The 16,002-nt window shown below is 32.8% G+C and overlaps 1 protein-coding gene across 1 annotated transcript in view; it reads right to left on the bottom strand.

Moving 5' to 3' along the window:
* Positions 1–16,002, bottom strand: part of CHD7 (chromodomain helicase DNA binding protein 7) — a 184,683-nt gene that overhangs the window by 25,042 nt on the left and 143,639 nt on the right. Inside the window, exons 17-23 of the mRNA XM_070747811.1 lie at positions 15,520–15,775; positions 13,761–13,971; positions 11,884–12,079; positions 11,522–11,689; positions 2,399–2,578; positions 487–597; positions 191–396 (exon numbers count right to left, since the gene is read on the bottom strand). Coding sequence (XP_070603912.1) covers positions 191–396; positions 487–597; positions 2,399–2,578; positions 11,522–11,689; positions 11,884–12,079; positions 13,761–13,971; positions 15,520–15,775 — 1,328 coding nt within the window. The remainder of the gene's footprint in view (positions 1–190; positions 397–486; positions 598–2,398; positions 2,579–11,521; positions 11,690–11,883; positions 12,080–13,760; positions 13,972–15,519; positions 15,776–16,002) is intronic.

The raw sequence follows: 16,002 nt of genomic DNA, 5'->3' as shown, positions 1-16,002 counted from the left end.
GCATGCAAGCCAAGTTTCTCCAGTTCACTGTCAAAGAAAATAATGTATTCCAAGAAATGACATCTGTTATATCATATGAGACTTCTATTTGCAGACTCTCTGTGCAATAAGCTACAACCCTATATAAGTAGAAAGAATCAAATAATATAAAGCCTTGAATATGGCTTTGTTTCCAGTTCATTTTACTTACCCATAAACCAACAGATTTTTTTCTACTCTAAAGCATTCACTCCTTGCATATCCCTGGGATTTGTCCTGTGGCCTACGGAGTTTTATGCTAGGTTTTTCTTCAGAATCACTTTCAAGGTCTGAAAATTCCATCAGTTCATCTTCTTTGACTGCACTGTATAATCTAGTTTGCTTTCTTATTCTTGGAGTATCAATAACTAAATTGTTCTGTAACAAAAATAAAAAAATATTTTTGTTTAAACAGTAATAAATATATTTTAGGAAATTAAATAGAACATATAAGTTTAAAATCCTCACCCTTCCATTTAAGGCTTCAATATCAAGTTCAGCCTTTTTTGCCCATTTCTGCCAGAAATTTGGATCATCTAAAGAAATATCTGTTCTGTTACCAGATGCAACAAAACTAGCCTAAAATAAAACAATATAATAGTTTGATTAAAGGCTGCAATATACACATACTTACACAATGAAAATTATTTTGTTCAACTGTTTGCATGTCTACAGAAAGATAAATAAAAATAGGTAATTCTGAATCACCAGAGATCCAAACAAAAAGAGAGTGACCAGAAGTGCATGAAATATTTTCAAAGATCTGATTTTATCAGAAGTGTTTATTGGTGATAAGACTCAAAACATGTTAATTTTAAATGCTTTATGTACTATATGTACTACTGCTTTCATTCAGCAGTATCCTCAAGATGAGAAAAATGACAAATCCCTGTCTGCCACAAACAAATGAAATAACTAAATGTCTGCCTTTTAAACATATAAATATTATTAAGATTTAAAATGTCATTTGAATTTTTAAAAAGCAGCATTCTTATTATCTGGGTGAAAGTGTTGCAACAAAAAGATCATTCTTTATTATCTGTTGCAGTGTCATAGGATTGGAGCACAAAGGGGCAGCAGTGGGTTGTTCCCAGTTTGCGAACTGATGGCGATCTAATTTAGAACCTACCATTGGTCAAATGAGTCCTTTACTTTCCAAATGACTGCATCCTTCTTCTAAAACCAGTGATGTGGAACATTCATTGGAATACAGTAAATGAATTATTTTTCCTTACAAAACTTCCTAATAAATATTTGACACAAAGTGTATCACTACTAGGTACAGTAGTTCTCCATATAATGTGTTAAAGACACAAGACATAATACTTTGAACATACCTGAAAGCTCCGCATTGAGCATCTCTAAAATACTTTATTTCTTGTATATACTGAACAGACATTGATGTTTGTTTTAAGGTATTAAATTTGATATTCCAGATATTTTATAGATTTTTCTGTTTTTCTACAAGGCTTTCTTAAAAAGTACCCAATTTTTTTTATAGAAGGGGAATTGTTTTCAAATTATATTCATGTTTCTATTTGCATATTTGTATGGATTCAGCAAATAGACTTATATTCTAATTTGGAACATTATTTTAGTGTCTGATATGATGGAATATAAGGATAAACCTATATTCTGGGGTTACCTATGGGAAAAATCATTCATACATGATTCTGATTAATTTAGAAAACTGTTGTGGTTAGCTCTGGCCCAGCTCCTGCCCCAAGGAATGTGCAGATGGATGTGGGGGAAACATCCACATGCCGCAAGCCTTTTTTTGCTCCCGATGGAATATGCCGATGAAGCCTCCTCTGACCAAGGAAGCGTGAGTGACAAGGAAGAGGGGAGTTTGGCAGACAGCCCAGGAGGAGATCAATCATCTGTATCATCCTTGGATTCTGAACAAGAATTAATGACACATTCACGCATGCGTAGAGTGATGCATAGGAGACAACAACTGAAGGATTATTACAAGAGAAAATGAGGCCACCTGTGGTTGGTTGGGGCTGCTGTAATTAGTGCTACAGATAAAAAGAACAGCGTGCTGGTTTAGCCTTGTGGCAGTTTATCTGATTCATTGTTTTGTAAAGATCGTGGTTTTTCTGCTGTTCAAGATTGTGTGTAGACTCTCTGGACTTTAGAATTGGACTCAATTTCCCAGTTATTGGGTGAGCAATTGGATTGCATTTAACCTGTGCCTTGTGTGTACCAGAAAATCCCTTTGACATTTAAAAAGGGAGCTGTTTCTATTTTTCTGTTTATAAAAACTTTTGGCTTTTCCTTTTATCGTGTGGTGTGTGTCTTCCTGGACTAATTACCCTGTAATTCAACGGGCAGTTGAAACACGCAGGCAGAAAAGAAAACTAACTTTTTTACTGACCTTTGCAAATGTGGAGCCTTTTCCCTCAGACTCAATTGTGATTGTGTGTGTTCGTCTCAGAAGAATTTGATCTATATCCTCTTCACAAAATTTGGATCCTTCATCTTCTTCATCCATTAAAGCACCATAAGCCCCTTTCCTCAAAAGATCTTCTATTTCCTTTTTGGAGAGCTGCTGAACCTATAAATTGTGAAGAAAAGGAGCTGCCTTTTTAGATTAAAACTTTTTTTTTCTTAACAAGTATAATTAGAATTAGGAAATAATTTCATTTTCTCTGGGATTTTATCCAGTATTGGCTCTCCTTTGAAACAAAAGGAGAAATTCAAAATGGTCCTTTCCTTTATGGTGGTTCAGGAGGCCACCTTTTCCTACAATTGAAGTTTCTGAATCATGCCTTTCTCATTTCTATGCCATACTTCCAAATTCAAAGTAAAGCAATAAAGTTGGACTACATTTATTCCATTTCAATATAAATCAAAGGATGGATTTTTCCCAAAGCAACTGAATATGAAAGATATTGTAATAAATATAGTTTCTTATTATTTACAATGAATATAGAAAGTCCACATACCCCCAGTTAAAATGCCAGATTTTTAACTTTTAAAACTTAACTTTTTCCAGTTGTATAACTCAACTGAAAAACAAACTGAAATATCCCTCTTTTTTTGGGGGGGGGGCAATAAAAAACTACAATAACATGGCTGTATAAGTGTGTTAAACTAATACTTTATTGAAGCACTTTTTGACTTTATTAAAGCATTGTCTTTTGAGATAGAAGTCTATCAGTTGTAGCACATGCTTTTAAAACATAATTTTTATTAATTTTATAATAACAAAAACATACACACAACATATAACACAGTGCTCGATGATTTGTGCACCGACCAGACAATATTCAAACCCCACCACCAATATATTTATTTACATATTATAAAGTAATTCCAATTTATTCTTTGTTAGCTTGGTCTCAAATTCTATTAACCATATAACCCCTAACCCTATCCCATTGTCCCATCAGTTCTCGCAATTTATTTTCATTAAACATATTCATCTTTATATCCATAAAACTGAATGTGGTCCACCATTTATTTATTTATTTATTTATTTGATTTTTATGCCGCCCTTCTCCTTAGACTCAGGGTGGCTTACAACTTGTTAGCAGAGAGGGCTCTATGTGTCACTTGTGGCACACATGCTATAGGTTTGCCTTCATCAGTATATTCAATGTCTTGATTGCTATCTTGCAACTATGAGATCCTTTTGATGCTTTGTAAGCTCTTAATAGACCATGGAAAAAAAGAAATAACACAATTGGAAAGGGCCTTGGAGGTCTTCTAATCCAACCCGCTGCTTAGCCAGAAAAGTCTACACCACTGCAGACAAATGATTATCCAATATCTTCTCAAAAGCTTCAGGTTTTGGAGCATTCAGAACTTCTGTAGGCAAGCTGTTCCACTAATTAATTGTTCTAACTATCAGGAATTTTTAGTTCTAGGTTGCTTCTTTCCTTGATTAATTTTCACCCATTGCTTCTTGTCCTGCCCTCAGGTGCTTTGGAGAATAGATGGACTCCCTCTTCTTTGTGGCAACCCCTGAAGCATTGGAATACTGATATCATGTCACATCTGGTTATACTCAGTTCCTCAACTGTTCTTCATATGTTTTAGCCTCTAGTTATCTTTGTTGCTCTTCTCTGCACTCTTCCTAGAGTCTCCACATCTTTTTTACATTGTGCAACCAAAATTGGATGCAGTATGCCAAGTGTGGTCATATCAAGGCATTATAAAGTAATGTTAACACTTCACAAGATCTTGATTCTATCGCTGTTCATGCAGCCTCGAACTGTGTTGGCTTTTTTGGCAGCCGCTGCACACTGCTAGCTCATATTTAAATGGTTGTCCACTAGGACTCCAAGATCCCTCTCACAGTTACTACTGTTGAGCAAGGTACCACATATACTGTGCCTGTGCATTTTGTTTTTCTTGCCTAAATGTAGAACCTCACCACTGAATTTCATTTTGTTAGATAGTGCCCAATGTGCACCCCTGTTGGTTTTTTGTTATTTGTTTGCTTTTAGGTGTTTGCTGATTCGTTGCTTGATTATCTTTTCCAGAATATTCCCTGATATTGAAGTTAGGCTGATAGGTCTGTAGTAGCCCCTTTTTTGAAGATAGGAACTACATCAGCTCTTTTCCAGTCCTCTGGCAGTTCCCCGGTGCTTCAGGATCTTTGAAAAATATAATTCAGTGGTTCTGAGATCTCGTTTGCCAATTCCTTCAGAACCCTGGGGTGTAGTCCATCTGGTCCTGGTGGACAGGGTAGACAGGTGCTCACATACCATTTTCTTCCCTATCTTAACTTGTGTTCCTAATCTGTTTTTTGTGGAGCTGTTTTTGATAGATTGTACTATTTTTTCCCTTTGTGTAAAAACAGACGCAAAAAATGAGTTTTGTTGTTCTGCTTTCTCCCTGTTGCTTGTCACCTTGTTGCTACTTGCTCCCAGCAATGGACCAATTATTTCCTTGATTTTTTTCTTATTTTTAAATATGTTGGAATTTTGTTATTTTTTACTTTTTTTGGAAACCTTTGTTTGTTGTGAGCCTTAGTTTTCCTCACTTCATCTTACAGGCTCAGGCTATTTGCTGATATTCTGCCTTAGTTATGTGCCCCTCTTACCACTTTTTATACTTGACCTTTTTGTCTTTCAATTTGTCAGAGAGTTCTATATGCAGCCATGCTGGTTTCTTTTGAGAGCTGTTATTTTACTTCTTCATTGGTATTGGGCCAATGGCTTTTATAATCTCACTTTTCAAAATTTTCCAAGGTTCTTGAGTAGTTTCCCTCTTGAGGATTCTTATCCATGGAATCCTCTCCAAGGTCTCTCTAAGTTTATTGAAATTACCATAGCTCTTTTAAAGTCCAAGACTCTAGTTTGACTTTGTTCTATTGCTTGTGCTTGCATAAAGTTGAATTTCAATACTGCATGATCACTCACTCCCAAAGTTTGTTAGAAACCTATTGGATCTTCTACTTGGTGCAGTTTGTCGCCCAGTTGATGTTAAAGGGTAGTTAAAATCCCCCATTACTATTGTGATGGGCTTCCTACATACCTTAGTTAGCGACCAGCAAAAAGTTCATCTATTTCCTCTGTTTGGTTGGGTCGCCTATCGTATACATCTATGGCAATGTCATCTCCTCCCCTTTAATATTGACCCAAATACATTTAAGATAATTTTCATCATTGTTGTGCTCTATTTCTGTAGAGATGTAGTTATTTCTTATATATAGTGAAACTCTACGTCCTCTTTATTTGGTCTATTTCTTTTAAATAATTTAAAACCCTCTAGTTGTATATTCCATTTGTGGATTTCATCCCACCAAGTTTCCATAACAGCAACAATATCATAGCTGTCTTCATTTACTTGAATTTCTAATTCTCCGTATTTATTCCTCGTACTTTGTGTTTTGGTTTATAGACATTTGACTCAATTTTGATTGACCCTATGTTTACTGTCTACATAACCTGTATTGTGCCTGACTGCCCCTACTTTCTTGCCACCTGTTTGATTAGTGCACATGATATGACTATTAAATGTTTGGTTTTGGTTGACAGCAAGGCTGATAATCTTATCCACACAAACATCTATGTTACGTGCACTGATAACCCTATTAATTTTATATTTTTGGAGACAGAAATGTTTTATATCAATTAATTGTCCCTGGTGAACAGTTTAAATGTTTATCCAGAAAATCTGTGAATTTAATGCAAAGTAAGTTTGCATCTTTGATGGATGCAAATCATCTCTTTTGTACAGTTTTTCATTGGACCAGGTACAGACATAAGGACTAATAAAAGCACAGCCTTCCTTTTTACACCACTCCTTTAACTACGCATTAAACTCCACTACAAGCTGGTCTTTCCCTTTTTGTTCCCTATATATTAGTAAAACCTCTGAAAACATCACAATCCTTACTGGCATTGTTAACTATCTTAAAAATATGCCTCTCGTCTCTGTGGCAATAGCACCTGGCAGGCACCTGACCTCTTTTGCTGTAAGAGGCAACTGCATAAATGTTAGAAAAATCCTACTCTAATAGTATATGGTCTTGGCCATTCAGGAGGGGGAGGCAACAAAAAAAGGGAAAAAGGTAAAAAAACAAGAAGGAATTTGCTACCTAGTACTTTCCAAAAAATGAAAGCGGAATTATTACTAAGTGATATTTGGAGGGAAAGACACCCCCACAAAAGGCAATTTACCTTCTACTCCAACCCTCACAAAATTTGGACGAGAATTGACATGATATGGGCGCCAAAAATGGTGGCAGAACAAATAAGAGAGGTCGAGATAGATGTTAATACATGGGCTGATCACAACCCAATAGTGGTCTATATGACGATGAATAATAAACAGAACAACTGGCGGATGAATAGATATATATTAAATGATAAGAAATATAAGGATTGGATTGAGAAGGAACTAAAAATATTTTTTGAAATTAATAAAACATCAGACACTACTCCACAGAATTTATGGGACACAGTTAAAGCGTATATAAGAGGCTTAACAATATCTTATACAGCAAAACATAATAAGGAAAAGAAATTAGAGTACTTACAATTAACAAATGAACTAAAACAATTAGAATCCTTATCGCAGCAACACATTAAGAACAGAGATTTAAAGACAGAAATAAATGTAATTAAACATAAAATTAGAGTTATAGAACAAAACCAACTAACTGAAAAGATCAAAAGAGCAAAGCAACAATATTTTGAACACGCAAATAAACCCGGCAGATGGTTAGCGTATAAACTTAGAAAACAGAGCCAATCAAAATTAATCCAAAAATTAGAAGACAAAGATGGCATAATAAAATATGATACAGAAGGTAAGGCAGACATTGTGTATAATTTCTATAAAGAGCTATATGCTAAAGATCATGTCACTGAAGATGAAGTTTTTAACTATTTAAAAGCTTCAAATTTACCACAAATAACAGAAGACCAACAGGCCACCATGGATGGACCAATAACAATGGAGGAACTCCTAACAACAATTAAAAAACAGAAAAGTAATAAGGCCACAGGCCCAGATGCCATACCTGCAGAATGGTACAAGATAGAGAATGAAACAATAAGAAACCATATGTTAGAAACCTTTAATTTATGTAGACTTGAGGGAAAAATCCCCAAATCTTGGTCAGAATCACTGACAACCTTAATACACAAACAGGGTACAGAACCAGAAAAAATTAAAAACTATAGGCCTATATCATTATTAAATGTAGACTATAAGATATTTATTGCCATCTATGCAGAGAGACTCAAAAGAGTTATAAATGGAATAATACACCAAGACCAAAATGGGTTTCTTCCAGGGAGACAAATTAAAAATAATCTTAGAACTGTAATAAATATACTAGAGTACTATGAACAACACCCAGACAAGACGGCATCTTTAATGTTTCTAGATGCTCAAAAGGCCTTCGACAACGTTAATTGGATATTCATAAAAATGCAATTAAATAAAATGAGATTCGGCTCAAAATTTGTTAACCTAATAGATACTATTTATTCAAAACAAACAACGAACATAATACTGAATAACAATCAATTACCAACACTTGATATAAACAAGGGAGTTCGTCAAGGTTGTCCTATATCACCATTGTTATTTATCATGACTCTTGAAACCTTATTAATTAAAATAAGAGCGGACCCTAAAATAAAAGGTTTAACTGTAGGAGACGAAACCTATAAACTCCAGGCCTTTGCAGATGATCTAATGTTCATAATTGAAGAACCGACAACAACAGTTTCTACCTTACTGCAAACCATTGAACAATACGGAAACGTAGCAGGTTTAAAGATAAATAAAAGTAAAACACATTTCTTGACCAAAAATATGAATAAAACACAAGAAACCAAATTAGAAAGTATTTCTGGAATAAAGACTGTAAAAAAAGTAAAATATTTAGGAATAAATTTAACAGCGAAAACAATAACATTAAAAAATGATAACTATATAAAATTATTAGTAGAAATTAAAAAAGACTTAGCAATGTGGAATAATTTGAAAATATCTTTTCTAGGAAGAATTGCAACAATTAAGATGAATATTTTACCCAAGGTTTTATTTCTTTTTCAGGTAATACCAATAAACCCAGGCGGAATTTTTTTAAAAACTTTAACAAACCTAGTTAAAAAATTCATATGGCAAGGGAAAAAAGCAAGGATAAAAATAAATTGCTTAGAAGATATTAAAGAAAGAGGAGGATTTGGCCTTCCAAATTGGAAACTATACTATCAGGCTGCTGCATTAACATGGCTTAGAGAGTGGATAATCCTAGATAATAAAAGAACACTTAACCTAGAAGGACATGATTTAATGCTTGGATGGCATGCATTTTTATGGTATGATAAAGACAAAAACCATTCATATTTTAAAAGGCATACGTTAAGGAAATACTTATTAGAAGTATGGAAAGACATAAAGAAAAATCATTTTTTAAATATCCCAGAATGGCTAGCTCCTTTAGAAGCAATAACGCATCCAAAGTCTATAAAAGACAAGAAAATAACTCATAGATATAAAGAATTATTAAATGATCAGATGAAGCTTAAATCTAGAATTGAACTACAAGAAGAAGGGATAATAATAGACTGGTGGCACTACGCCCAGATCCGATCTAGATATCAGAAGGATAAAACTCTTTACATTTTTAATAAAAGTAAGAATCCTTTAACTACCTTAATTACCACTAATTCAACAAAAATGATAGGGAAAATATATAAACTACTCACCGCTCATAAAAATATAGAGCTGACTTTAAAAGACACTATGATAAGATGGTGCAGAAATATCGGCAAGGAAATAGACATAGATACATGGGAGAAAGTGTGGATTAATAATTGGAAAATGACTAAATCAGTTTCATTAAAAGAAAATCAAATTAAAATGTTTTATAGATGGCATCTCCCACCAAATAGGATAGCAAAAATGTTTCCCAAAACATCCCCAGTATGCTGGAAATGTAAGAAGGATATAGGAACTTATTACCATCAATGGTGGACATGTGGTAAAGCTAAAACATATTGGAAGATGATTGAAAAAATATTAAAAGAAATAATAAAGCAAGATATAGATAACACCCCGGAATTTTACTTACTAGGTGTTACAAATCAGACCTACAAGAAAGAAATTTTTTATTTAATTATACACATATTAACCGCGGCTAGAATAATATATGCGCAAAATTGGAAAGGGGAGGAAATCCCCAAGGAAGAAGAGGTTATAGCCAAAATATTAGATTGCGCTGAAATGGACATGATGACAAGAAGACTAAACGATCAAGAAGATACTAAATTTTATGAAACATGGAACAATGTTTATAAATGGATAAATAAATAAAAAAAAGACATATAGATTGATTTTTAGTTATTTCTTTTGCATTTGTTTTTACCTAGGTGATAACAATATTAATACTAGTTCAAAAGTACTTTTTGATGATTATGATATAGTAGTGTATGCACAAATATAATGCAATATACTAAGATCTTTGATGTATAATAATTGATATTAGCTTAAATCTTTGGATTGATGGTTTGACATTATTTCATCATACTAATTAGCGTTATATTAAAGGTATCTTTCTGGCAACTATGTTATACTAATCCTATTTAACATCTACATTGAATTCAAGATTTGTAAAACTTTAACTCAATCTTATTAACTTTTTTTTTCTACAATAGTTAACATATTTTTAATTATGTATTCTTTTTCTATATTTGAATGTATACTTTCATAAGAAGCGGGGAAAATACACCCCCACTTTATGTTCATTGTTTGTATGTATTTGTTTGTTTTTTATGAAAATTAATAAAAAAAATTATTAAAAAAAAATAGTATATGGTCTTGGTCAGAGTTACTTTAATTGATTGCAAATATGTACTACTATTTAACGTCAGTTTGAATTGATTAATTCTGAACACAGTCACATCCCAACTTATAAGAGGATGTTGACATTTATAAAAGCACATTATTCTAGTTTGTTTTTCATCACTAAATAATTTCAGCTTGTTTTTCAATTGACTTGTACAACTGAAATGTTATATTAAAGGTGAAAATAATTCTTAAACAGTTTATCTTGGTCTGATTTTTTACATCTCAAAACATGGCAATTTAACAGGAATGGGTAGACATTTTATATCCAGATTTTTATGTACTAATGCCTTTTTAATTAGAATCTTTAGATGGAATACTTAGATGGGAGTATGTAGTGGATCTGTCAAATCTTTTTTGAATAAAATACAGACCATTATCAGCTGACAATTATATTTGAAATGAATAAAGTACACAACATTAACATATTATATAGTAAGAGAAGAGGTACTAGGGAAAAAACTTTCTTCAGTTAATGTAATTCAGAATATATTATATGGCAATTTTATCTATCTATCTATCTATCTATCTATCTATCTATCTATCTATCTATCTATCTATCTATCTATCTATCTATTCATTCAATTTTTATGCCGTCCTTTTCCTGTGACTCAGGCAATAAAGCCCCCCCGTCCCTCCCCGTCTCTCTGCACACTCAAAACCCGTGTTTCCCCGAAAATAAGACCCTGTCTTCTATTTTTTTTAAACTCTGAAACAACTGCTTGGCCTTACTGCCATGCACTCAAAAGCCCAATTGGGCTTATTATTATCAGGGGATGTCTTATTTTGGGGGGAAATAGGGTATATGTGTGTTTGGGTGCGGGTGGGTAAAGAAAGATAGATAGATAGATAGATAGATAGATAGATAGATAGATAGATAGAGATAGATAGATAGATAGATAGATAGATAGATAGATAGATAGATAGATAGATAGATAGATACACACACACACACATACACAAATCAGGAAATCCCAGTATAATAGACTAAACTCAGAAGTTGAATAAATAGCATAAAAAAAGAATATCTGTGCCTGCAATATTCCATATTCGTGCAGATAATACAACATGGGCATATTTGTATAATCATCAGATGTCAAACTCTAAAGGAAAACTTTACACTATTTTTAAAGCTATAAATATAAATGAGAAGGAAAGAAAAGGGCCACATATATTTTACCCCATTTGTAGCATTCTCTCTTCCGCTCATGGATTGAAGCACTGCTTTATCAAGACCAAGTTTTAAGCTTGCTTTGTCAAACATTTCCCTTTCATAAGAATTCCTTGTTATTAATCTGTAGATCTTCACTGATTTGCTCTGTCCTATCCTGTGACATCGAGCCTGAGCCTGGAAAAATATGACATGAGATGTATTTTTTTAAACAGACTAAAATAGGTAGTAAAATGAACAAATGTTAGAACAATGTGTTATTTTAAATTGTTTGGAGTGTTCAAACAAAACATATTATCTGAGCAATAAATTCTGGGGGAAAGGGGGACATTAGGGAAATAGAATGTGTCAACTGCTTTTTACAATATTACCTGAAGATCATTTTGAGGATTCCAATCTGAATCAAAAATAATGCAGGTATCAGCAGCTGTAAGATTAATCCCCAAGCCACCTGCTCTTGTGCATAGTAGAAAAACAAATCTGTCAGAATCAGGTCTGGAAAACCTATCAATAGCTGCTTGACGAAGGTTGCCTCTTACTCTGCCATCAATTCTTTCATAAGGATATCTACAAAAACAAAGCAGTCTTAATAAGGTATACCCGCCATGCCAGTTATTCAATAATGAAAGCACTGTTCTCAAAATACGTATCTTTTCTTCTTACTAGCTTTTATAACTTTGTAGCTCAATTTTAGTTCTAGCTGTAAAAAAGTATGTATATAAGTAATAAGTGAGCAGAAAGTTCAATTATAAGATTTTTTGTTTCAAAAATGTATGTCAAATTGCTGAAAATTATACAAAGTTACAGCAAAAAATATTGCCAACAGAATTAATTGACTATCTATCACTCAGAATCAAGAGCCTAAAAATTGTTCCAATCGAAAAAAATCATAAAAGAAAAAAACATTTTTGAAAAGGTAAGATTTATCTATCTATTTATTTATTTATTTATTATTTAATTAATTATGTACGTATGTATGTATGTATGTACGAACGAATGAATGAATTATTAATGACTGTTTTATTGACTTTTATTAGAGTATGTTACATACTCTAAATGGTGGGTTTTTTTTTAAAATTATACATACAAATACATTATACAAATAATCGATAAAACAGACCAACTAATAAACAAAACAGTAGACAAAACAAAACATGTAAGTACAACATTTGGGAAAAGTAGTTTCCCCACTCTTTTAGAATGTTCAATCAGAGAATTTTTCCTCATAACTTAGTATTCTTTTATTAACGTATTGCTTTGCTTTACTTGTACCCTTAATCTGTCTTATAAGAGTTTGTAATTTATTTATTTTGTCCCTTCCTCTAGCCCAGTGGTTCTCAACCTTGGGGTCGGGACCCCTTTGGGGCTCGAACGACCATTTCACAGGGGTCGCCTAAGACCATGGGAAAAGACAAATTTCCAATGGTGTTAGCAACTAAAGCTTCTATTCTGGCATCTCGGAACATATTTTTACAATCCAACCAATCAGGCGTCTTCTTTCCCTTCTAATTTTTTCGACATCCTGTCCAGCTTTGCACATTCTAGCACCTTTTTAATTACCGTACCTTCCTTCGGTATTTTATCAGCTTTCCATTGTTGAGCATAGGCTATCCTAGCCGCTGTCAAAATATGAATGACCAAATATCTTACTTCTTTTTTAATTTTTTTGTTGAAAATACCCAATTAATATCATTCTGGGTTTTTTTCCCAGTTCTTCCTTTATTATTTCTTTTAACCAATCAGCTACCTTGTTCCAGTAATTTTTAGCCTCTAGACAAGTCCACCATTGGTGATAGAACGTGCCTTTTTCTTTTTTGCATTTCCAGCATAACGGAGAGACTTTCGGGAACATTTTGGATAATCTTTCCAGTTACAGGTACCACCTGTAAAACATCTTATACTGGTTTTCCTTGAATGTAATTGATTTTGTCATCTTCCAGTTGTAAATCTAAATGGTTTTAATCATGTTTTAGTCTAAAAGCATTACTACTTTTAGCAAAACTCCCATCACTCTCTGGGGGAGATGGGCAGTTTAGAAATGTGAAAAATAAATAAATAAATCATAAAGTCTAAAGTAAAAGGTTATATACTATGACTCTGAACATGGATAATTAACAAGTAATATTTTGTTTAGGCATTCTTCTAATTCATTGTAAAATATTCCTTCCCTGTGCAACACAGGATAAATACTTAATAGAATAATTGATAGAATTTATTTCCTAAACATAAACTATACTGTTGTTCTCACCGTCTTTGAATGAGGTAGTCTTCCAGTATGTCCAAGCAGCGCACCATCTGGGAAAAGATAAGCACCCTGTGGCCACCAGCCTTCAATTTTGGCAGCAACTTGTCAATCAATACTAGCTTGCCAGCAGCCTGGATCATTGCCTGGAGCTGAAAATCTGGAGAGTCAGGATTGTGTGTTTCTTTAAACTCTTCCAAAATTTTCTCTTCAGCACCTGCAGAGATTGGACAGCAATATGTGAATACTCTAAAGGTTTTATTGATAAAACTATGAATTTACTTCCAGTTCCCCATACAATAGAGTTTTATGTATAACTATGTATTTATATATTTATTTAAATTTAACATGGAAAATATATAAATAAGTACAAACAATAAAAGCAAAGCTTTCAGCAAACAAGTTTCACAACAACATAGAGGTGCCAAGCCAGAAGTCATAACAGATTAGGCAGCAGTGAGTGACTGAATAATTAATTAGCAAATTAAGAGCATTAAGTACCATATATATAACAGTGAACAGAGAACATAATGAGAAACCCAGTTTTTTTTCCTAGGAAGTGTTTTACCTACTGTTAGTAACCATCAAAATTATAGGTTACGTTAACTGAATTCTAGTATGAAACACATTTCAAAACTGAATGACTGCAATATCTACCAGGTAAAGAATACTTTGCGGCAAAATAAATTAACTGTAGATCATAATCAGAGTAAAAATGTCCCAATAAAAAAAATTATAGGTAAAAACTAACAAAATTGGATCATATGCAGCAATTTATGGTTCCTCCACCACTTCATTAAATATGAGTTATCTCATTGGAATTCTGTCAGAATCTGGATCATAATGGAGAGCAGTATATTAAGAATAAAAACCTCAGGATATCTTAAAATCATTATTACAAGGGTGTTTGCTAACTTAAAATATGGTCAATTTGTTTTTTTCGTAATTTAGTTTTATTTTAATACAAGAACTTAAATATCCCCATATTCTATAAATGAAAAACAGTACAAATAATATAATGTAGGAAATAAGCAGTATCATATATGTAACATTTGTGCAATGAAGCATTAGAATTCTGTTATATATCTAAAAATAGTGGCTGTTAGATGCGACAATGGAAAAATCCACACCAATCGTGGAAAGCAGAAATAGATACTTATTTTTAGCTAATTATTTTTAATCACTATTACAGTGTATAGAATTATTTTGAGTTAGACAAAATTACATTTTGAGCTATCAGAAACTTCATTTATTCTTTTTTTTACTGAATGAACCATAATTATATATATTAACAAGCTGACATGATTTTTTATTATGTGATTCAGTTCACATATCTGACGTATCTAGGCAGTTCTAAATTTTTTGATGATGATGACAAAAACAAATGCCCTTTAAAATTAGGAAATCATTTCTTCAATGAAAATAATGACACCTGGCTTGAAGATACAAGAAAGGCAGTTGATTATTGTCATATATTTATTAATTGGATTTGTATGCCGCCCCTCTCCGAGGACTCGGGGCATTTATGCAATCATTCAAGTAAGTTGTACTGTATATAGTTAAACCTGGCATTTGGAGATTTACAGTCTCCTCAAAAATACAATTTGTTTTAAAATCGAAGCCTGTAAATAATGCAGATTGTTAGCTATGTTTTAACTGTGTAAGCTACAGAAATTCATGTGCAAGTGAGATGGGTGACCATAACACCCAGATAACAATAGTCCTTACACAACGTTTTTAATAAAATAAGAGAAAACCAGCATACCATTTATAAGGTATGGATGGTTGCAACATTTTCTCAGTTCCATCATAGTGTTTAACAGATTAGGGACATTTGCTTGACCACCTCCTTTTGACAAAAATGCGAAATTCTTTTCAAGAATAGCTCTGTAGTATTTTTTCTGAATGTTTGTCAATTCAACTTCAATAATAGTTTCTTCCTTGGGTGCCAGGTTCTTCTCCACATCTTCTTTCAATCGTCTTAACATCATTGGTTTTAAAATTGCTTGAAGTTTTTGAACCTGATAAAATAAATGTTTATATTATAATTTTTATTCCTATTACAGATATCCTTATATAATATGTACACCTTTCCATAATTTTCTATTATGCTGCAATTTTTGGAAAAATGAAAATATTTCTATAATTATTATTATCATTCATCAACAGTGTTTACAGGATAACTTTATTATGGTAAGAATAACTTCATTACGGTAAATGCTCTATTTAACAGATGATTTGGGGAAAT

Source organism: Erythrolamprus reginae, chromosome 3 (assembly GCF_031021105.1).
Source record: "Erythrolamprus reginae isolate rEryReg1 chromosome 3, rEryReg1.hap1, whole genome shotgun sequence".
Classification (NCBI taxonomy): domain Eukaryota; kingdom Metazoa; phylum Chordata; class Lepidosauria; order Squamata; family Dipsadidae; genus Erythrolamprus; species Erythrolamprus reginae.
Note: the sequence above shows the minus strand (reverse complement) of the source record. Positions and strands in the feature narration are given on the sequence as shown.